This window comes from Liolophura sinensis, chromosome 12 (genome assembly GCF_032854445.1).
Source record: "Liolophura sinensis isolate JHLJ2023 chromosome 12, CUHK_Ljap_v2, whole genome shotgun sequence".
Lineage (NCBI taxonomy): Eukaryota > Metazoa > Mollusca > Polyplacophora > Chitonida > Chitonidae > Liolophura > Liolophura sinensis.
The window spans coordinates 14,036,557-14,061,889 of NC_088306.1; the positions used below are offsets into that span (position 1 = coordinate 14,036,557).

The 25,333-nt window shown below is 38.8% G+C and overlaps 1 protein-coding gene across 1 annotated transcript in view; it reads right to left on the bottom strand.

Annotated features, from left to right (window-relative positions):
- Positions 1–6,096: 6,096 nt before the first annotated feature.
- The window catches only part of LOC135479724 (inositol 1,4,5-trisphosphate receptor type 2-like), an 82,709-nt gene continuing 63,472 nt past the window's right edge, over positions 6,097–25,333 (bottom strand). The window contains 21 exon segments of the mRNA XM_064759627.1: positions 6,097–6,213; positions 6,891–7,025; positions 7,486–7,605; positions 8,725–8,802; positions 9,348–9,500; positions 10,417–10,592; positions 11,226–11,349; positions 11,716–11,824; positions 12,457–12,609; positions 13,493–13,600; positions 14,259–14,428; positions 14,855–14,973; positions 16,004–16,130; positions 17,058–17,126; positions 17,421–17,525; positions 17,908–18,009; positions 18,233–18,382; positions 19,243–19,389; positions 21,071–21,082; positions 22,223–22,504; positions 24,197–24,277. Of these exon segments, the coding sequence (XP_064615697.1) occupies positions 6,127–6,213; positions 6,891–7,025; positions 7,486–7,605; positions 8,725–8,802; positions 9,348–9,500; positions 10,417–10,592; positions 11,226–11,349; positions 11,716–11,824; positions 12,457–12,609; positions 13,493–13,600; positions 14,259–14,428; positions 14,855–14,973; positions 16,004–16,130; positions 17,058–17,126; positions 17,421–17,525; positions 17,908–18,009; positions 18,233–18,382; positions 19,243–19,389; positions 21,071–21,082; positions 22,223–22,504; positions 24,197–24,277 (2,607 nt within the window). The 3' untranslated portion in view covers positions 6,097–6,126.

Sequence of the window (25,333 nt, forward strand, 5' to 3'; positions counted from 1 at the left end):
TCCAGCTCATGCTGGCTTCCTCTCCGGCCGTATGTGGGAAGGTCTGTCTGCTACCTGCGGATGATCGTGGGTTTCCCCCGGGCTGTGCCCGGTTTCCACCCACCATAATGCTGGTCGCCGTCGTATAAGTGAAATATTCTTGAGTTCGGCGTAAAACACCAATCCAAAAAAGAAATGTTAATGACATCTCCCTTATTGTCGCACTAGTGAATTGTCCGCTATATATAACATTAATACAACTGCGACATTAGGGGAAAGTGCTGCGCATGCGACGGTTTCTTCAAATGATGCGGCATTAATAATCTGCATTGCATTAAACGTGTATAGATTTAAAGGCTTTCAATTATACTAGTATAATAATGTAATCTTTAGCTTTATTAGTGTCAAGATGGACATGTTGTTTTATGTCTCGTACAGTCGTTCTGCTGTGGTCTGTTTGTATTTTGGTGTAAAGGCAATTCCATGTATTAAATTATACCCTGTTGTAAAAGCCATATAGACCCTTCAAGTACATGTACACGTATATGTAAAAAAAAATTAAAAGTTCTTAAGCTAAATGCCCGAATCACTGTATACATGCATGTCTATCAGATCGGCTACTCCGTCAGCTCGCATAGAAGTTGTTTCTCCGGATCACCATACGTCTATCAGGTCGGCTTCTCCGTCAGCTCGGATAGAGCGGGTATCTCCGGATCACCATACGTCCATCAGGTTGACTCCTCCGTCAGCTAGGATACAGCTGGTATCTCCGGATCACCATACGTCCATCAGGTCGACTCTTCCGTCTGCTCGTGTAGAGCTGGGGTATTCGAACCACTATACGTCTATCAGGTAGACTCCTCCGTCAGCTCGTATAGAGCTGGTATCTCCGGATCACCATACGTCTATCAGGTCGGCTTCTCCGTCAGCTCGGATAGAGCTGGTATCTCCGGATGACCATACGTCCATTAGGTTGACTCCTCCATCAGCTAGGATACAGCTGGTATCTCCGGATCACCATACGTCCATCAGGTCGACTCTTCCGTCTGCTCGTGTAGAGCTGGGGTATTCGAACCACTATACGTCTATCAGGTTGACTCCTCCGTCAGCTAGGATACAGCTGGTATCTCCGGATCACCATTCGTCCATCAGGTCGACTCTTCCGTCTGCTCGTGTAGAGCTGGGGTATTCGAACCACTATACGTCTATCAGGTAGACTCCTCCGTCAGCTCGTATAGAGCTGGTGTACTCGGACTGGTATACGCTTATCAAGTCGACTCCTCCGTCAGCTCGTATAGAGCTGGTGTAGTCGGACTAGTATACGTTTATCAAGTCGACTCCTCCGTCAGCTCGTATAGAGCTGGTGTACGCGGGTGGACTCGGGTGGACTCCTCCGTCAGCTCGTATAGAGCTGGTGTACGCGGGTGGACTCGGGTGGACTCCTCCGTCAGCTCGTATAGAGTTGGGAAATTTGGACCGCTATACGTCTATTAGCCTTGATAAAGAAGCAAGGTGTCTCATCATGAGCCGCATGCGTCTGTCATGCACGTGTATGATGCCCTGAATAGGCGTGTTGCCTATAATGGATTAGAGACTACATGTTTATACATTTTGACTTTAAACTTGTAAACTGGCATTAATTGTTTTTTTCCATGTGTTTTACACAGTGGCTTTGGTATGGTTTTGAATGAGGCATTCTGTGCTATAGATAGAGGTTTTCATTGGAACGGGTCTGGTATATGAATGTATGTATGTGTTATGTATGCCTGTGGTTTAAAATCCTACTTTGACAATTTTTCAGTCATATTGCCACGAGGAGTCATTAGATGTGTATGCATATATTATATCATCTTGCGACTCCATGCTGCCAATGTACTGCCGCCAGTGCAGTATTATGACGAATTCTCCTGATATGACACCCCACCCAGTCATATTTCTTATAACATATTTCCTTCCTCTAAACTATCAGTGCTGAGCGCCAAGCCAGGCAGCAACAAGTACTATTTTTAAAGTTCTTGGTGTGACCCGACCCGGATTTGATCCCCGGGTCTCCCGACGTCTGGTATGTGAAGGCAACGTTAAACATCGAAACAACAAACAACAGCATGTAAAATTCTGTCATACGTCCAATATTTATTTAATTCCACTGTTACGTAATACCACGCAGACGTTTCTTTTTTTATACACGTAGGGTGGCGGCCAGTTCTAAGGGTGCAGAAAACCATTTTCCCGAAGTAAGCCACTCACCTTGGGCGAGATACTCTCAAACCTTTCCATGTGAGACGTATGTCAAACTAGTTTAAGGGAACTGGTCTCTGGGGAATGCCATACAAGACCACACAAGAAAGCGTACATCGTGAACAAACAGTTGCCATGCATGAAGCTCCGATCGTACATTTGGGGATAGGAAGTCAGCCCATATCTCACGTGGCCTAGCGGTTGATACATATAAATCAGGAATAACACAAAAGTGCATTCTTCACAGAACTATAGCGAAAAGTCCAAGCAACATTTTCTTTATTTAAGCAAAATATATTACATTTCTGATACGAAACATTCATTTGCACAGGATTCCATACATACATAAATGCACAACTTCCCTTGCCATTACAAATCACTCCAATAATTGAAATTCATGCAGGTATGCAGCTATATGATTGTAATATTTTGATAGCGGTCAATAGAAAATGGTTCTTAAATAGTGGTGCGTACAGAGAAAAGAAGTTTGCTTTGTTTTTGTTTTGTTCCCAAGGTCTCTAGGCACAAATGACTTTCCGTCTTGGGAAACTTTGGATTTAAGGTAAGTTTTTCGATTTTTTGAGTAAACTGGTATTGTATTACCCCTGTAAATTTACAATAGAAGATTCCATCCGGCGCTCACCCAAGTCGCCGTTGTGTGGGAAGATGTTCCCCTCTTGGCACAGGCGGACTGGATTAGCCACAGAGACGGATGTAGACAGGTACGAATGTAATCGGAAAACAGAAGTCAAAAAGGAGAACAGAGACGCAAAACAATAATTGGGAACTCCAATACCCACAACAATGAAGACAATATTGGTTCGCTGAGACAATCCACAGAAGCATGAAGGTGATATCATGCTAGTGGTGATAAGGTGTCAAACTTCCGACGAAAAGACAGACATGCATTCAGACGGACAGAGCGACCTAAAGTTCATGTGCATCTACTCATAGTACGACGCTGGCACCTTGTGTACAGTGGTATCTTGACTGATTTATGATAAATATATTGTCTTATATTACATACTAACTTCTGCTTTCCTTCTTCTGAAATCAGCATATTCACGTGTATTCACGTGTATATTTATTATCCACATGCGTTTCCGTGTGTATAGATAATGGTGGGCTCCTACATGTAGGTAACAAACATTTGTACCAAAGAAGATCATAAAAGAAGCAAAATATAGTTTTATGTACAAAAGCATTCACAAAAGTGGCATATTGAAAACGGACTTTAAACCCTTTGGGGTGAATATTAAAATCTGTACATAATCACGGTGATTTCCAATTAATACATTGTTATACATCTGAGCAAACAGTGTGAAATAAAGACAATTAAACTAATTAAAAACGACGTGAGCACTATAAAATAATACACATAACGTGACAAATATAATAATCAAATTATTTACACCGAAATATTCCTTGAAACTCCTCGTATGAAAATATACTTGAAATTTAATGTAATATTTTCTCTGAAAACAATTTCATTGAAAGTGAAAACTGTGTTGGAAAAACTTGGCACTGACGCAATATTTAGATTTATTCACTGCATGACCTCCATAAATTTCATTTAAAATTAGTCACATGCACATGCTTTGCTGCATTAAAATCAGAGCAAACTGTACAATCAAATTCATATAATAAATATTAAATACGTTTAATAGCGCACTATATATATACATTCACAGGCGCGCCAGCATGCGTGTATATCACGTATACAGACTATACATAACAGGTCTGTGACAATGTCCTATTTCTGTAGTATTAAAGGAGATGAAAATGTAAATATGAATCAAATACCATTGAAACGAGTATGCAGTTCCTTGCAGGTGCATGCCATAAAAAAATTCTAATATGTACCTCAAGTTGATAAATTATGAATAAAGTCATTCATAATGACTGTGGGCGACTCAATTTTGCCTATGAACTAGTCCTGAAGTCTTCTGTGTTAGGCGGAGAATTGCCGTCGGAAACCGCCGAAGTGCATTTCGTACATTTTCTGTAGTGCTCTTCTTCCCAGAAGGTAGCGAACAGTACAGTTCGTTTTCCGCTTGACGATCGGGAAACCGGAATGTTGGACGTAGGATCCGAGGTTACACGAACAAGCTGGCAGTTTTAACGATTCTCATTGGCTGAGAGGCAACACAACCCCAGCAGAAATTATAGGGTGTTAAAGATGGAGGACGCGATGGACTCAGCGATTTATGCCAGCTTGGCTGTTTTCAGGCTTTACGTGTATGACAAGGAAAAATCGCAAAATTATGCAGCAGGCACCACTAGACAGAAAAAAATGTCCTCTTTTTAGCCTATAGTGTCATGTTTTTAAGTTTTCGTCTCCTTTAAACGGAAATGAAGTAAAATATAGAACTGTTATGTCTTTTTTGAGGGATGTACTACCACCTCTTTTGCCTGCAGCCTTTCGATATCGAATACCATTTGCCCTTGGTCAACGAGGCCGCGGGTTCGAATCCGGCTACCGGCCTGGATAGCACAGTTGGTAGAGCGTCCGCTTCAGGACCGGTAGATCCAGGATCAATCCTTGATCGAATCACACCTAAGACTTTAAAAGAGGAAGTTATAACTTCCTCGCTCGGCATGAAGGGGATAGTGCAACGACTGGTTGACCCGTATCAGTATAATGGCTCGGGCGGGGCGTCTTACTTGCCTTCGGTAAGTCGTCTCAGTGATGCAGCACTAAATAAAAGAGCGGTGGAAATCCGTCCTGCAACAAGGAGGCACATTTCACGTACATGCACCCTAAGGATTCCTTCGTCGTCATATGACTGAAAAATTGTTGAGTACGACGTTAAACCCCAAGCACTCACTCACTCACTCACTCGAATCCGGCTCCCGCTCTCATGCATGACAGTGATTTTGTTTATCCTGCTCCGATTACCTACGATTAACCGTACCCGTTAACCTCATTGCCATCAAATATGGGTGACATGTTGTTGAGCACAGCACATAAACAGATTAAATCACAAAATTTATGCCAAATAATATTTTCTCAGAGTAGAGAGTGCAATCAGACAGAGTTATATGTTCATGTATGCAACCTAAAGCTGGATCTAATATGCCATTATTACACAAACGTTCTCCTATCAAAGGAGGATTGCAACAATTTGAACGCGTGAAATACTTCACACTGTATATAAACGTACACGTATTTCGGAACTTTACACTGTAATCATTTACACAGCGGTGTACATACATGTACATGTAGGTACCTCGAGCAGATAAAATACCCTATGTTTGCACACTACCATTTGTTTGCACTCTAGAGTATGTTGCACACTGACGTATATTCGTACACTATACCCTTAAACACAATGGTGAACATATATTGTAGATTTTTCCGGCATGAACAGGCGAAATCCGGTTCACGTTTTACACACGTATTTCCAAACATACAGTAACGTTTACTCTGTAGCGATATACACAGCACTGCATACAGGTCTCTGTCTGCTAATACAAATGCGTTAGGCTGCCATACCGGTAAAGTCATTCCGCACAGGCCATAATCCCTAGCAACAGATATAAGCATATAAGCATGCAACTAGAATACACATCTCACATATCTCAAGAGATCGGAGATTAATAAACCTACGCTTTTCATACTCAAGCAGCAAAACGACACCGGGAAGGGCACATGTAGATGACACATGTTAGCATGGAGGGTTGTCATGGCGGCCATAGACTTGATGGACGCATTCCAGGTGTTCATCAACAGCCTGTTGAGTATAGTTCCCCAATGGTTTAAATAGGCACCCATCTTATTAACTACATCAAATCATTCACATCATCATGTTATGTTGAGTCCCTACTGAAAAGCTCCAAGTTTTGACAACAAAAAAGTTGTCTTTTTTGACTTCAGCAAACTTTTCTTTGTCAGCGGTCACGTGATGTTCAAGAAGAGTCTTCCTCTGGCTGGCGGTATGTCTTCTTCCATTCCATCTGCTTCTTTCTTTCTCTTTCTCGCTCCTTCCTCGAATCCTGTAAAGTTGCAAAGAAAATTTGTTACAATAAATTTGTTATGACAAAACACCACATTAGAATCTTTTTTATTTAATCATTTCAAGATTGTTTTGTAACCCCTTACTCAAAATTTTTGACTCATGCTATGGCGGTGAATTGCATTATTCATAATGGTTGAAGACGATACTCAGACTACTCAGATGGTCACACTCCAGCTTTGTCGACCGTTAGCTAAAGCTCCAGGGTAGTGAGAACGGGGGAATCCCCAAATTTCCTATCCCAGCCCGAGACTGAATCCATGTGTGTCCTACAGAGATTAACGGGCCTCCGTGGCCCATAGTGGTTAGCGTGCTAGCGCAGGAGGCTCTCACCAGTGATGCTATCGGTATGAGTTCAAGTCTAGCTCATGCTGGCTCCATCTCTGGCCCTACGTGGGAAAGCTAGCAATCTGCGGGTGGTTGTGGGATTCCCATGTGCTCTGCATGGTTTCCTCCCAGAACAATGCTGGGCGCCGCCGTATAAGTGAATTATTGTTTAATAGGGCATGAAACTCCAATTACATAAATAACTAAACGAACAAAACCTTACAGCGATTGAAAGACAAACGTCTCATTGTTTATGTGATTTTCTTGACAGTATGAGGTATCTGAGCGTCCTCTGATCAAGATACAGGTGTAATTTCTACCTGCCCTTACCTCTTCTTTCATCTTGTTCACCAGGTAATTAACTTGTGTCATTAACGAGTCAATCTTCGCGTCCGTGGCATCTCCCTCGTCCAGCAAACTCAGAGCTCTGTGAAGAGGGAAGAAGTCGTAGTTTTTCTTGACAAGCTGGAAAGACAAAAAGGACGATCTCATTTATTTATTCATTTAATTGGCGCGTAACGCCTTTGTGTGAATGCCATGAAACCACCCATTGCATCAGTTCACATCCACTTAAAGAAAAATAAAAACAATAAATTGAAATCATTGCCATTCGACACACCTCTGTCTCAATACCACCAAATTTACTGAACAGAATTAAGTTCACTTGAGTACTTGTGTAAGACGGATTTTATGGTCCGTGTTGATAGAGCGCTGATGACATCACGACACTATGAATTTATGGTCAGAATAGCTGTTTATATGCATTGTTTCATATAATATAATGCTTAGCCAATAGCCGAACATGACTTCACAGCCCAAAATATAGTCATGGGCCCAGAAATGCGCATGCGTCGCAGCTATTATCTGCACATCGATCATCTTTATTCTCTCGTTTTATAGTCTTTTTCTTCAATGGTGAACTCACCATTCTGTAGATGTGAAGCTGTATCGCGGTGTAGTCGTTTAGTCTCGTCTCATCCAGGTGCATGAAGAAGAACAGATAAGACCACTGATGATGTTCCCTCTTCACATGCTGTTCAAATCCCTGGGAAAATAGGACGAAAAATTAAAACATTTAATGATTACTTAATCTGCAGCGGTCAGCATATAAACTCGACATCAAAATCAACTATCGGACTAATATCTGCCCTAAGCTATAACTGCAAAAGGTCGATCCTTAGATTATTTCCGACTGGCTCAGTAGAAAAATATAGGTCTTACGCTGTAGAAGAACATGTTATTGTTTTAAATTGACGAGCAAAAGAGACTGGACGTGTACTTCCAATTCGATGGTTTAGGTATACCCTTTTCGTGCATTTGCACATGCTAGTATCTGAATTGATCACAATACAAGTACCGGTAATTATCTGTACATTTATCTGAATATTGCTTAAGGCCATAGTAATACTATTTAACTGATATATGTACCATTGCTCTCAGTACAATGTGTGGAGTAAGCTGGAATGCCCGGGACTATCACATTGAAACATGGTTGGCAAATGCTAGTAAATAAAATTCATAAATAAGCAAAGTAACTCCGGAGAAATTCATTTTGACGATCTCAGTATTGCGGCTTTAATTAAGTCATCACCAGGAGAATTGTACCAAGTGACGCACATTTTAGCTATATATACATGTATACAGTGGGCTCCCAGAAAAGCATAATTTCTAATAAGATAAGATGTCTAATAAGATTAGCTTGGTACTATACATGTGTGATGTGGCTCTATTGTCACTGGGACAGGTTTGGGAGTATAGACACACAACGGTGAATGGATGAATGGTAATTCAGTGAATCAACTTAAGAAAATTCATATCCCCCGAAAAGGGCTTGCGTCTATATGTGTATTGCTAATGCATCGCAACATGATGGGATTTAACATGTCTAGCTTCTCCGTACACGAAAAAAATTAATCTGCTAAGTTTATCAGAAAGTCTGTAATCTGAGTGACAGAATGTATTTTGTTATTCCAGCAGATTATTCGCTTATAAATAACACAAATATTCTATCAATTCAAAATAAACATTCTATTAGACTAACGTGATGTTATCTGTTGAATATGATATAATATTATAACAACAGGATACCTTCTAGCATCAGACCACAGACTTTTTGTTAAAATTAACTGATTATTTTTTGAGTGTATATTTGTATGGGACTTACCCCAGCATGGTGATCGAAGTCATAACTACTCCTGCTGCAGATGAAGCACACGTTGGTCATGTCGTGGTCGACTTGCCACTGAAAACCAAACAGAATCTAGCTCAGTTTGAGAATAGTCTCCGACGCGATTAGACGCACATAATGTCTGCTTACCTCTATACACATATATGCAAATGTCATCAACGTTCAATGCGGGAATACATGGTAATCGGCTCAACACGGCACTAAGATAACTCTTTCATGTATAGATACTGGAATTTCCACAGAACAGTGGAAGTATTCTGTATATATATGTTCGAAAAAGAAAATGTTTTTCTTATTATGACGCGCCAACCAGATAACTGTCCAATGGGAACGCAGAATTAACTTTAAACCACCTTCGAGACCCACTAAATTTATCTTGAAAATGAAAAGCGACAGCATTTTTTGTGGGATTTAGCCAACTGTTAAAGTATAACTAAAACAACCGGTGATTGCAATAATGCTACTTAACTCATTCGATACCGGGAGCGCATCTATGCGCTCAGAACTAATATCCACATGTACACAAGAACGATTGAAAATATCCATTCAAACAAGCCACTGAGTATTCGACTACATATATAACAATCTGCTCATCTTACCTTAGAATCTCTGAGTTCTGAAAAGGTATCGACGATGATACCGAAGATGATGTTGAGACCAATGGTGGTGACCAGGATGAAAAATGTGACATTGTAAATCGCCAGGACCAGATGGTAGCCGAACGGCTGGTTTGACACCTCTTCGATAAGGTACTAAAACAGTCATATCAGATATTCACTGGTTTATGCAATATTTTATTTTAAACATTTTCAGTATGTGTATCTTGATACCCTCAGTATGGATGTCACTCTGTGTAGATTCGACTAGTTGAACAACTATATGACTGCTCTATTTTGTATGCCGCGTTCAAAATCGCCAAGTATTCTTCATTTTCAACCCAAACGTTCCACGAGTTTATTTGTTGATGATGCCGAGTGCGGCCGACTCGAATCGAAAATGGCTGTTATTTATTTGATTTTATTTATTCGATCGGTGTTTTACGCCGTACTCAAGAATATTTCACTTATACGGAGGCGGCCAGCATTATGGTGGGAGGAAACCGGGAAGAGCCCGGAGGAAACCCAAGACCATCCGCAGGTTGCTGGAAGACCTTCCCACTTACGGGATCATATTACACATGATTACACGCTGTGTCCCTGAACATGTAGAAAGTCATTGGATCGATTGATTTCCAAGATGAAAGCTCGGATGATGTCTTTTCCGACATTGCTTTTTGTGGTAGATGTATTTCTAGAAAACTGCAAATAGCAGCCGTTTGAATTGGGTAGCAAAATTATGGGAGATTTTTGTTATCTTACTGTTTTGAAGTTTCCTCTAGGTCACTTAGTTTGACGGCCATATTGGATTTCGAGCAAAACTATTAAACATTTTTTTTGAAATAAAATGTAGAGTATGCATGTAGATTGGATTATTGATCAATACTGAGTTTTCGAGTTACGTCATTACGATAACAGCGTGACTTCCAACCGTCTGCATGGTCCATATATAGCAGTGCAGTAACAGCTTCAACCGCAGGGGGTTGTCACGGTTTGGTTCCCTGACTTATCTGGCGTATCTTGAAAGCTGATGGCGCCATCTGACGTCATACTTACATATAGACGCACTTACATTGTATGTGTTTTCCACTAGGCCGTGGTGAATAATGGTAATGAAGCACTCGTACATCCGCCCACAGTATCGCCCACTAGCCGTGTTGTACAACTCTCTGTAGAAAGCGAAGCTGATCAGGGCGTAGATATAGAAAAAGATCAATCCCAAGATGGCTACCATGATTAGAGACAAACCTGAAAATACCCGCAGAATAAACAACATGAGGCTTTATTGTTGGTACAGTGCATCTGAATCAAAAACGATTAACGACGCGCACGATGCAGGCAACTTACGTTTTCAACGCATTGTACCCAGAGACAAAAGAGTGTTCATTGATGTAAAACAATCTGTTGTCACAATATTGTGCTTATATGGACAAATGTGGATACTATAACGCGCAAAGTTTTTTAAAAAAATATTGTGCCCGAAAACAAAATTAAATAATAATGTGCATAATACAACCTGCACGAACAATGCTTAATCAACCTGCAACATCCCGGTTTACGCAGTGGTTTTTGTAGTACACAAAACTACAGAACAGAGATTATTACGTAACACCAGTTTTGACTTGAGTCAAAACTTAAAATATGTTTTTAAAGCTTTCTTTCAAACAATGTAAATTAAAATTTTGACCACCTCATCAATGTTATGTTAAGACGAATGTGTGAAAATTTAAACTTATAAAACCAAAAACTAAGCATTGTGACAACGTTTTAAATTTTGACATAAGTCAGAAATGTCTTTGTGTAATCGCAACATCAAGAAATAGACTTTATTTGGCTTATGCAGTTTTAAAATGTTTGATTGTGATATTTATTTGCCCTTACCGTTTTTGGTGACAGCCCCAATCACTCTGCTCAGAAGCTGGTTCATTGAGGCAATGTGCAACAAGTGGAACGCGAAGAAGTAGCCATAGAAAGCCGTGCCCAATGCGGAGAATACCAGGAACGTCTGAAGGACACAAGGAGGAAAAACACAATGACTATGGCAATAGGCCATATACAATGGCAAAGCAGGACAAGCAATTTATCTGTGAAGCGAGGCCGTGGAAGACGTTTTGTATGTGTAGCTGTAGAGATATATTACATTCTGAAGTGACTGTTTCGATCTTTTTATATCTTTATATGTATGTAATATCATTACCGGCGCCATGTTAACGTATTTCATAGTTTACTGTTAAGTTGCTTGTTATTTTATATCTACAGCCATGTACGAGATTCTCAGTTGTTTAGTTTTAACCACCTTTTCAAATCGTGTAAATGTTACATGCATAAATGAACGGAAGGGAGATAACTGTGTCGTTCTCTATAAACTCACAATGTAGTACGCTGTTCTGAAGCTGAGTAGTTTGACCTCCAGGTGGGATTCTCGGTCGTCATCCTGCTTCATCCACGGGGAGTTGTAATCTTCTGGAACACCGCGGATACTGAGGCACAACATATGGTTGTTTTATCATTCAACGGAATTTTCCACTTATATTTATTTATTTGATTGATGTTTTACGCCGTCTTCAAGAAAATTTTACTTATATACGACGGTTGACGGTTTCATCAATTTATTTATTTGTTTGATTGGTTTGATTTATTTACTTATTTGATTGGTGTTTTACGCCATACTCAAGAATATTTCACTTATACGACGGCGACCAGCATTATGGTGGGAGGAAACCGGGCAGAGCCAGGGGAAAACCCACGACCATCCGCAGGTTGCAGGCAGACCTTCCCACGTACGTGTTTGATTGGTGTTTCACGCCATACTCAACAACATTTCACTTATACGACGGCAGCCAGCATTATGGTGGGAAGAAACCGGACAAAGCTACCTCAGGGGAAAACCCACTATCATCCACAGGTTACTGGGCTGTGCTGGTACCTAAACTCCTCGGCCATTTTTTCCATATAGTGCATAATTTCATCATCAGTACACTGGCGTTTTGTTATATACATCAGTACACTGGCATTTTGTTAGGTTCATCAGTGCACTGGCGTTTTGTTATGTACATCAATACAGTGATAAGTACCAAGGGAATCAAAATCGTCTTCTCAAAATTTATCTTACACATATTTCTTGACGACCCTGGGCAATGAGGGGCGATTTGACAGGAAGTAGCTGACCACTACGCATACGGACAGGATGTTATGGAGGGCGCTGAAAACGAATCGTAAGACGTCCACTCCCTCGAAACTTGACGTGGGCACCGTGGCACCAGTTCTGGTAAGGCAAGAAACATTTCATGTTAGACAGTGTTCCACTAGACCATCTGGGGTCGGCTTGACACTGAGAGAAAGTTTAGATCGCCTTCAGTCAAAACTTAGAACACAGTTTGAAAGCCTATTGATGGGAGCCAACCTCCACTGCCAAAAACTTAGGCTGGTGACAAGGATTAAAACACTATGTTACAAATTTTTTAAAACAAATGTGTAAATATCTCAACTTCCAGTTCCTAGAACTAAGCATTGTGACAATGCCATAAAGTCAGGAATTACATGTGCTCCGTGACAGCGGTGCTATTGCTTATGTACAACCTCAGTGACATTATAAAAATTAGTGTACTGTTGAAATTAAAAGGTGATAAAGCAATCAAACATTGTTTTTTAACAAATGGTAAAACCCAGTGTTTCCATGTACAGATATGATTGGCAGATACTGTACTCATATTTTATCCCTTGTATTGATAATTTATTCCGTGTGTTAACTAAATGGTCAAAGAGCAAGGTATTCTACTCTTTTTATGAATTTATGATTTCATAAGTTTTGACGAAATTCGCTGTTTGGGTTTAAGAAGTATTCAACTTCCAGGGCAAAAGCTATGGCATTGAAACTTATAATGACGTGCCTGCAGGTGAACTATCGACATTACTATGTGTACATTTTCATTTTGTTAGTTTACACCTGGGATGTGCCAATATTCCAGAAAAACACAGCTTTGGAAATTTGCAACGTTTTCAAACCAACTATCCATGACTTCACTATATTTCTAAATTTGCAAGGCATTTGTCTTTGCAATAATTACCCTTATATTTAAATAAATAAGGTACAATAACGTTGTACATGTTAAACAAAAAAACACATTAAACAACTGGGTTCGACTCACTGGTTTATGATGTAACTGCCATCAGCGGCTGTGGGCGCTTCCCAGGAAATCAGCACCAACAGGCAAATCAATAAACTGATGATCAGGTTGAAGAAGTTAAACCACCAACTGCAAATAAATCATTTGCACAGATAAGTATTTTCAGTATGAACATTGGTGCTAAAAATCACGCGCAAGAGGTTCATTTTGACCAACTCACTGACATTCGTGGCTATCATATGGTTTGTACATGTATTTACTTATGTGTATAGTCGTACGATTGCTTGACTGTCATTTATTCTCGAATGAATGGATACATGGTCGTGGCTTTACGTCGTACTTTATGATATGATTATGATTCAAATTATGTATCTGCCACAGTGGAGATATGAACACTTTCATCTGTGACATAATATTCTCTACGCCTTCAAAATTCACTTGGCTGTTTGCCAATTATTGGACGTCTTTCTTAAACATTGTTTGAAGTCTTGTTCAGATGTTTTTTATCACATCAACCTGAAGAATTCAAGAAACTTGCGAGCTATCATCCGATTTTGGTCAAAGGTGTCCTTGGACCAGTTCCGATTGATGAGTTCGTATCACGCGAAAGCGACTCAATATATAGAACACTCCGTTCCTCATGTACCGTGCAATTTACCCCACCCACTTGTCAAATTTAACACGGTGTGAACAAACCCTAATTATATGATATTTGTTCTTTTTTCGTTGAACTAATCCATTCAATAGGACAAATCAAATCATGGTAACATGCCTAAAGCTGGCTTACCCAAACTTGACGAAGAACTGGAGCAGTTTGTTAGCGTGAATTTTCTCCTGGTACTTAATGTCTTTAATAATATCCAGTGCCCATTCCATGAAGTCTCGTATCTTGTCACTGGGTGATGACCTATCCACGCTGTATTTAAACTTCTCCTTGATCTCTTCCCGTAGCACATTCTGTCATTTACAGAACAAAATTAACCAGAAAGTTGCTAAGATGTGAAAAACAATAGCGTTCCATCCATTCATCTATTAGACAAACGATGGTCCAACAGAACGAAATGAAAAGATCAAATTAATTCAGTTGAACAAATGAAAAAGTTTTCTTGTTAATTATTCAAATGATGAATATAATAAATGCCTGTAATGATGAGGTACAGGTAGCTAGCCAAATTCCACAAATCAATTTTGCATAGAGACAGCCGGTGCGTTATTCTGGGAATCGACCCGATGTACACCTGTAAATCTGACCACTGTCTTTCAGTGAAACATTCTTTGTTCAGGAAGTCTCAACACCTATCATACAAATAAATAAGTCCAACTGAGTAAGTCTGTAGAAGCGCCTCTATAACCAGAATATCTCTGGTCACCTCCACCCCTCACCTTGTCTTTGACCCGGAAGTAAACCTTCTGCAGCACATCATCCTTGAGGATCTCCACGGAGAGGGTGCTGTCGTTATAAAACTCCCAGACTGCCTCGTCTGCAGGCGTCTTTAGAAAGGCTGAAACCCGAATACATGCAATGTGTTTTTTTTAATATTTATCATGTAACATACGTGTAACATTCTGAAAAAAACTTTTGATTCCAAAGTCTGTGTCCGTAATTTTGCAACGATTCTGGTGCTGAATATTGGTTTGTTTCAGAAAAGTTATAACTTGGCACATGGATTTAATTGAGTATTCGTAAATAAATCTTTGCATTTGACGTGTGCAAATTCGAGAATAGGTACTGCGTTTTATCGAAAATTGTAACATGCACAATGTACGCGTAAATCGTAACCCTTTCCTTCAATCAATTCAGAGAGAATAGTGTTTTTTGAATTCCACAGTCACACAGATTAAAAAAATCTAAAAACTCATAGTAAATCATTTTTTTACAATTATCTTATCAATATACTTACTAAAGGTAGCAAAGTTACGGAAAGTTAGAATGTAATTACATTTTATTAACGTGAAAGAAAGGTAAACTATAGTAGGTTCATCATAAAGACAACTTAAAACTATGCATTAATATATTTTCATTTATTTTTTTTAAAGGCTTTTGTGAAGCCGTTTAAACCTTTGAATTCTAAGGTGGGTTTTAAAGGCCATGCTATCAGAGTCTAGGAAATCTGATGTCACAGGAGGCTATTCCAACTTTATCACGACAATGAGTGTTGTAATAACCGTTTTAACTCATAAGTAAAAGATAACTGAAATAATGTTCTCAAAAATTCCTTCCTTCTGGTGGACATCTGGAAAAAAAGGTGATGCTACGTCAGAGTTCCTAAATACTGTCAGTATGGCACATAAAGCCTATCACAGAACTAAAATATTTGAATGCCTTCCAACTTTAAAGAAGTCTAAAAAAAAATAAATAAATGAAAGCGTTTTTACACATAGATTTAAGTTGTCAGTATGATGAACCTTACTTCATATTTTAGCTTTCTTTTACTTTAATCTGTCTAAGTATTATGGTATGTATGAAGAGCTACCGTAACATCCAATAAACGACCTCACCAATTTTTCTCATCCAATCACACAGAAGCTTACATGACTTTTTGATGATGCCGTCCTCGTCTAGGTCCACCATTCGACACAGTATGTGATAATAGAGGAACCCTACCAGTTCCGCTTCCTGTTTCCGGTGTAGGGCAGATTCCGTCTTACCCAGAATTGCCTGTATTGCAAGAAATCTCGTTTGACGTTTTGCATCAAAATGGGCAGAAATATTATTTTTAAAGTAGAGGCATATCATTTTTCCAGCTTTATGCACCGTTTACAAAGTTGGAGTCCAATACATGTGATTATACCAGGTAGTTTGCATAATTTACTTGAGGGTGTTGACACTAAAGAGCAGTATATCCATCAACGAAAGTTTTGTCATTTTTGCAATTAGTAATTATGAAGCTTAATACTTATAGTAGGAATTAACGCAAAAGTCCTGAACAGCTTAGTGTGATTCAGACCAAACCACTGAAATGTTGATCAGTATGTGCAAAGTATTTGAGCTGATTTGCTTTGGCCTTTCATGCATGTATCCTCCAAACGAAAAATGTGACCACATTGTCTAACTGTTATAACACACAAGCCATTATTGTACAGAATGTTAATGGTTTAAACAAAGAGGTCAAATTTTTTGGCATTTACTACAATTTTCCACATGAGCTACCTAAAACGTCTTGAGAATTTTAGCATATTTTGAGAATATAATTATATCAAAAATAATAAAGATTGCTGTTTTCAAAGTCTTTGGTTGGCCGCCTCTGTCAATTTATCTTAATATTCGAATCATATTGACGAAAATATTGAACTTTATTTGCGCGAAAGCTTAATTTATTTATTTCATTGATGTTTTACGCCGTACTCAAGAATATTTCACTTATACGACGGCGGCCAGTACCAGTGGGAGGAAACCGGACAGAGCCCTGAGGAAACCCACGACCATCCGCACACTGCTAGAAGATTTTCCCACCTAAGGCCGGAGAGGAAGCCAGCGAAAGCTTAAGAATACTTGTATATAGCCAACAGATAAACAGTTGTAACACGATTCGTGACTAAATGCCATAGTTCAAAAGTCAAATAGCACGTGAGTTGCTCTGGTTACCTGAGATTCCTGATAACATGACGTCATAACACCGAACAACGTCTCGCGATCCAGACTCTCCATCACTTCCTGTAACAGTAGGCCTAAGTTAGCTGCCGAGTTAACAGCGCGGTAATCGTGCCTATCCTCTCAAAATCCCAGATTAAGCAAAACAACAAAGAAGTTACATGAAAATTCTAATCCCTCTTTTTTTCCTCAGTTTTGCTGTTCGGAAGTTGTTCTTTTTTATAAATAGAAGTCAGGTTTATTTAAGTAGGTTGCATAGCCACAGATTGTTATAGATTTTTACCAAAGTTATATACAGCTGTACTTGTGGATTTCTAGACAAGATTGTTTGTTCAATAATGAATAAACTGAGCTGACCTTGGCGACATTGTAGACTTTTGGACCGTTGTCTGTGAACTTCGCTCTGTTCTCTTCCATCAACGACATCATCAGGTAACCGATCGCGCTTTTCAATCCATAGATCTGAAATACAATGATAAAGAAATAAATATCTAGATGTTAAACAAACGGAGAGAAGAAATTTTCGTTAGCTCATTTCGGAACATTGTTCACATTGCTCATAACTCTATTTTGTTCTTTGAGAGGAAACCATTACATCTACGTGTGTAGCAGTTCAGAACTGCTTTGAGGACTGGCGAGCTCAAATGGTTAATGTTTAAGTGCTGTCTGCGACTGTCAGGCCCTTGGTTAACGACTTTACAACTGGTTTACAGGTCCATTGTTTACTTCGGACACTTTGGTTTCCGCCAGTAATAAACCTGACAGGCGTCGTACAAATAAAAAATTCTTCGGTAAACAAATAAACAAACAGACAAATAAATAAAAACGAATGTGCCTCACTCACCTCACTGACTGTGCAGCCTTTAAACTGTGTGGATCTCAGCACGTGGTTAACATAGTCACAGACTTTGTTGTCAAACACATTAGCCTGGTTCCGGGAGTTACCCTGTAACCCGATAAAAAAAAGGCTTGAAAAAAATACCACAATTAATAAACACACATTTACACTTCTAAACATCATATAGTGAATCATAACTGCAAAACAATGTACTAACAAAATCTGACATTGACTTTTTATTTGCTTATAAGTTTTAAAAATTGTATTAAACTTAAGGGTGCTGCGAATTGACTGCAGTATTGCTGGCTACATGAACTAATGTATCACTTACTGAAGTGAACTCATTCAGTGTGCTGAAAAGTTGAGTCACAAGTCCTATTGAATTCTTGTTGATATTTGAGTACACAATGCTAAGAAATTTGGACGTCTCTGCCACCAAGTTGACACTTTTGATGTTATCTGGTTGCTCTCGTATATAATCCTGAAAGTATAAGAAATGAGGATAAAAATTCGAACAGAACATACTTTCATCAACAGCAAATTTAGTTTCTAATTTGGGTGTGTTTGCCTCTCTGCATTGGGGAGCAGTAGGTGAGAAAAATGTTTTACAGAAGATTTCATGACGGTGTCATTTTATAGTTTAGGAAAGATACAAAGACGACTATTTTAAGTATACACTGTACCTGTGTGTGTTGGTTCTGTCCGTCACACAGTGCCTGTGTTTGCTGGTTCTGTTTGTTACACAATACCTGTGTTTGTCAGTTCTGTTCCTCACACAGTACCTGTGTTTGTTGGTTCTGTCCCTCAAACAGTACCTGTGTTTGTGTGTTCTGTCCCTCACACAGTGCCTGTGTTTGTTGGTTCCGTCCGTCACACAGTACCTGTGTTTGTTGGTTCTGTCCCTCAAACAGTACCTTTGTTTGTTGGTTCTGTCCCTCACACAGTACCTGTGTTTGTTGGTTCTGTCCCTCACAAAATACCTGTGTTTGTTGGTTCTGTCCTTCACACATTATCTGTATTTGTTGGTTCTGTCCATCACACACTATCTGTGTTTGTTGGTTCTGCCCGTCACACATTATCTGTGTTTGTTGGTTCTGTCCGTCACAAAGTACCTGTATTTGTTGGTTCTCTCGTAACACAGTACCTGTATTTGTTGGTTCTGTCCGTCACACAGTACCTGTATTTGTTGGTTCTGTCCGTCACAAAGTACCTATATTTATTGGCTCTGTCCGTCACACAGTACCTGTATTTGTTGGTTCTGTCCGTCACAAAGTACCTGTATTTGTTGGTTCTCTCCTAACACAATATCTGTATTTGTTGGTTCTATCCGTCACACAGTACCTGTATTTGTTGGTTCTGTCCATCACACATCTGTCCCAGCAGCCTCAGTACCAGCTCGATGTAGCCGTCATCCCTGTACTCCAGGTCCTCTGTATCTTGTGACAGCAACAGCTGGGCCAGCTCCTCCAACTCCGCATCTTCAGCTTCCTACGGTAATCGTGCAAAGAGTAGACAGTTATCAGAAAAAAGTTTATTGTGATTTCACAACTCTGAGGTACACACAATAAAAATATTATAAAACCTGATGTTTTCATTCAGTGTTCACACAGTGCAGATTCATTCAGTTGTAAAATACTGTTTTTCCCCATAGAAGTGAATAAAGAGTACAATTTTCGTTAAACGACGTATGGGAAATACTGGAAGAAAATTGTTCAGAGCGGAAATATTAATTGCTTTGTACAGACATGTTAAGAGTATTATCGGGCAATTATTTCCCTAAGTTAAAGTCAACAGTTACTTGTGAATTCAGAAAGACAAATCTGTGGTACAAAAAAGAGTATTAGAGGATCTAAACTAAAACTGTGCTATTAAATACTAAAAACAATTTTAGTATTTAACCATACTAAACTACAATTAAAGCACACATTAAATAAAGATTTATTTTCGTCATATATTTACATCGAAATGAAATGAGTCAAATGTGCTAGTGGCATAACTAAGGTTCTATATAGACGCATATATAATTCAAATTTTGACTGTTAATTTTGTGATAAATAAAACTGTTCTTGGCATAATTTTAGACAAGCCACAAGCTGAGATTTATGTTGAGTTTCCTTGTCCTTAGTAAAAGGAATGATTGCATGACTGACTATGACTAACACAACATTCCAGCCATTTTGCGGCGACATAATTAAAGTAAAAGAAAGCTAAACTTTGAAAGGAAAAGACCTCTAAAAATTGAAGTACGCATAACTAAATAGACAACTTAAAACTATACATACATATACTTTCATTTTTCCCTCAAATTTTTGTGAAGAGAGTTAAAGGCGTTCAAATATTTGAATTCTAAGGTTACCTTTCTGGACCATATTGTCAAAATTTAGGAACTCTTTTTTAAGAAATTTTTCAAACTCTAATCACGACACTGAACTCTTTTTACCCATAAGTAAAAGATTACTGATAAAGGATTCCCCAAAATTTCTTCCTTCTGGTGAACATCAGAAAAAAAGGTGAAGTAACGTCAGAGTTCCTAGATACCTTGAGTATGGCTGATAAAGCCTACCTCACTATTCAAATATTTGAATGCCTTACAACACTTAAAAATGTGTGAAAAAATAAATTAAAGTATTTTTATGCATGGTTTTCAGTTGTCTGTATGATGAACCTTGCTTCACATTTTAGCTTTCTTATACTTTAAGTAAGGTTCATCATACGGACAACTGAAAAGTGTGCTAATGCTAGAAAGATGCCATGGTTGGTACAAACTGCGTGAAAACACCATCGTTTTCCGAAGTTAGTAAATATGGTGATTTCTAAACGAATGATTGGGTCGTAAAAATGTGATCGCACCTTTAATCTGTGCAGATAATGTAAATGGATATTTCTAAAATGAAAGGGTAGAAAAAAAGAATGTGACTACATGAACACCACTATCTGCGCAGTTGATCAACACGGGGGTTTCTAATAAAAGAATGGGAGGAATAAATAATTTCACTAGGAGATTAAACTGTGCCATTGGTAGCACGTGCAGACTACTGAATGACTTGGTAGTTGAATCACGTGACTACACTATTATTCTGTGCGGTTAGTGAATTCTTGGGAAATTACACAGTGCATGGGTAAGGAGAAAATTAAATATCAAATGGTGATTTTCTTCCAAATTATTTACCTCGATGGATTCCTACAGAGAAAAATAAAAGAACATGTAATATTAATTAAACTTTATCACCTCCTGTAATGATAAATATTCAAAATTACTTTTCCAGTTCCAGCTTATGATCTTGCTTTACATACTTATAGTGTCAATTCATGTATTTCAGTACAAATACTGTTTTAGTGAATATTTCATATTCACTAAATATATATTATTTATCCAGGATACGGTGTGAATAATACGCCCCTCTTACACTGCTGAGGAGAATTCCAATTAATTATTGTGTACAAAAACGTCCGATTGGTTCAGTCGATATCGCAAACACTCCACCCCAAACCCTGTGATGTCGTCGGTTCGAATCCAGCTCTCACTATAGTTTGATTGTGACGTTTTATCCGAGGTTTTAACAGCTGGCAAAGATTGGATATTTTATAACCCGGAAGCTTGTCTAACGTAAGAGCAAAATTTTTGATTACGGTGTTATTCACCCATCAAATGAAAAAAAAAAGCAAGTCGCGTGCACCAATTATGATGATATCGCACCCAGCATGGGAACCAGTAGTTGGGAACCAACGCAAAAACGTTGCAAAAACTTCGATGCAAAGTGTACGGAAACTAATACACTAATGTTATCCTGGTGGAGATCCCCCATCTAGTACACTGTCGGTCAAAGCTGGGTAGGCTTACTTTTTTCTAATACATCAATGTTTCTGTATATTTATGCCTGTAAAACGAAGAAGTATACACTTAAGAAATTAATATGTTAAATTTAACAGAACATCTGTTGTCTGAGTGATGCTAGAATGTATTTTGTTACTATAACACAATATTGTGTTACATTCAACATAATATCCCGTTAGTCTAATAGAACGGTTGTGTTGAATTAAGAGAATATGTGTGTTATATTTAACAAAATAACCTGCTGCGTTGACAGAATACATTTTAGCATCACTAAGGTAACAGATTTTCTGTCAAATTTAACAGATTAATTTTTTGAGTGTGCGTAAATATAGTTCACACACATTGCAGCGTAGCAGCCCAGAATATCATTTTTATTTTTACACAACTCAGAACCAGCTTTTGTTGGCAGGGAAGTATGGATAGATGACTTGGACATAGGTTTTAACTACAAAACACCTAACAAGAAAACCGCACATGCTTGCTTACCGTGTCCACTTTGACGCTGATCTCCACACCTGGAAGTGGCGCCACCTGGCTCGGCTTGGACGCCACGACGTTTCCAACATATGGCTTATTCTCAAGCGGTTTCATTTCTATAGACCCGTTGATTGGTGGACCATCGCTGATGACTTGACTTGCGGGCGACACAGGAACGATGGAGCCCAATGGGCTATGATTGAAAGGTATGATGGGCCTGGAAACGCCCAGACGGCTTCCAAACTTTCCCGAACTCCCCATTTTGGCTTTCATTTTCCGCGTATTTGACTTCTGTAAGAGATCATGAGTTACATGTTTATAATCAATATTACTCAGTTCCAGCTCGTATCATACGTCTACCAGGTAAGAATGTATCAGTTTTAACACCATTTTAATTTGGTAGGGTCATTCCCAGAGAAAATTTTCAGTGAAGGTATAAGTGCAAGAATAATGCAATAGTGCAAAACTTCACCTGAGTCAAGAAAGTTGAATGTTAGCGGAAGAGACAACATAATATGTATAGCATATATATTTCTTAGAGACAGAAAGAAAAGCCTATGGCGTTTTAGACACCCAACAATATCAATATTGTACATGCAGAACAATTTGGAATTGAGATGTATGTATTTGTATTTAATTCTATTTAAGAAAAGTTGTGTTTTTTTCAAGGTGGTTGTGCTTTCATTGCTGAACAATGTGTTTTATGCTGTCCTGTTGTCTTTTCCTTTTACAGGTGTTTTCTGACAAAGTTAATTGCAAGTGAGATAAAGATTAGATTGTATCAGACAAATTAATACATACATATATGCTAACAGCATACTTAAACGTTCTGAATCTTCAACATTGATTGATTTAAACTACACACTAATATCTGTGCAAAATCTGGAAGAAAATGGCTTTCGTGCTGTCATGCTGTGAAATTTTAAGCAGAGCAACTGAATATAAGCTTAATTTACCAAGGGCTGTGTGAGGACAAAGAAGAAAGGAACTGTTTGTCAGTGTCTATGTTGCCAACGAATTATTTACCTGTCTTTCATAATCGCTAGTGGAAATAAAGTGGCCGTTGGTGCGCTATTTGACACGTGTCAAACTTGAACAGAGGTACATAAATAAATAGGGCATAAATATTCAACATTATTCCCAAATGCCAAAGTAGTGTTGAATGTTATAACACGTACTTTTAGCGACGGATTCGTTGATATCTATACTTGCGGCAAGATATTTTCCATATCTTTCGAGTTTTTTACAAGTAAACTTTCTATAAACTCGCTTTACATTCAAAATCGTGTTTCTTTGGTTGAAAGTCTCAATGGTTTCATCTGACATCATTCAGTCACGTTTTGTGTGTAATACTTCCTATCACCAAAAAACATTTTTTTATGATCCCTTAAAACGAATTTTAGGAATTTTCGCATACCGTTCTCACGACAGAAACTTTTATTGCACTTCACCCTCAGACATCACATCGTACACATAAGGTTTAGACTATCATTTTGGTTCATAAATTTCACTGGATATGACCATCTGTTCGCCAAAAGGTTTTTTACGCGAGAAACAGAAAACTGGAGAAAATGCGCTATTACAAACAAAATAATCTCCAACTCATCTGCATATTTACACGAAGGTCACATCTGTCAATTTCAAACCCATTTTCCAAGGCTTCCTTGATTATTTTGAATGAGTCATTTCTAGCTACTTTTTGTGGCATCAAAGTTTGAGTGTGACATTTGTGTAAAGTTGCGGATGCCCCACATAAGTAAGAGAAGCACCTCTTGTCTTATAAAAGACATTTGTCTCTAGTGTCCAGCTTGTCCCAAATTAATTTAGGAGCCTCTCTGTTCCCTACAACTCGTCTGTCTCAAGACTTAGTTGTCTCACATAACCTGGAAACTTGCTACAAATATTTTATCCCAATACCCGGGGTTATCTCAAACTACCTTTACAGGCTAGCTCATAACATCTCTAAAATTTACACAGACTTACCCTAATACCCTCTTGTAAAGCTAGTTTAGAGCCCTGGGCCCCCAGTAAAGCCGACCCTAGGGCTGATTGGCCCAGGATATGCTGAAACACATAAAAGTGAGGGGTTAGGGTAGGGTTATACATCAGGGGTGGTGTTCGCAGCAGCGCCTCCAGAGGGGTGTTCATCAATGTGCTCGTCATCAGTCGGCCAATTTCACGCGAAGAGCTCTTAACACAGCGTGAAAAGTTTGTTTGCGTGTGTGTTTGCTTGGGGTTTATATTTGCTTCCAACAATTTTTTCGGCGATTCCTTGTTTCCTTGTAGAGAACCGGTCCCTTTGTCTACATATATATAGTGCAGTCTGACAGGAACGCAACCTCCGACAATGGGCAAGACGCAGCAGGGTCACACTAAACTGAGGCCGTTTCCACGAAGCCAGTTTTGATTTTAATCACATTTTGAAGTGCGATTTATTAATGAAACCTTTTTCTGAGGGAATGACTTTGGATAATGTTTTGCTGTTTGACGCCCTGAACTGTGATTTGGATACTTCACTTATTTCTAAACCACGTGAGTTGAAAAATAAAATCACTTAAGAAATGTTGTCTTAAAACAAGTATGTTAAAATTCAAACCCCTCGAAATTACGCATTTTATCGAAGTCTGAAGTCTTGACTTCAGTAAAGAGTCGCATAGTGGAATCGGTGTCGTCCAGGCAGCGGATAGACCAATACTTATTGGAGCTGAGAGACAAGCCCAGGGAAGAAGCAACATTGTTGATTTAAAGATTTTGATCAGACTGGAATAACAGCAGAGAATAATAGTTTTAATTCTAAAATGATCACAAAAATACATGTACAATGTAACCTGTTCATTTTGCTTAGACAGCCCAGAGCGCTTTTATCATCAAACATATGCACCAAGCTTGGAGGAAGTGTGCAAACAAACGCATGCGCAAAAGTAATGAATAATACAAGTGTAGCACTTAATGTACTCAAGTGACTGCATGCCACTAAGAATTGTTAAACTAATTAGTCTGAAAACGTGATGTGTGTTTCTCAAGAAAATCACGTGAATTTCATGTGCTTTATTTGTGTAAAAAAAAGCCATGCTGTGCGCACCATACAAACTTGTACTGTGAAAAAGTAACATTTATTTA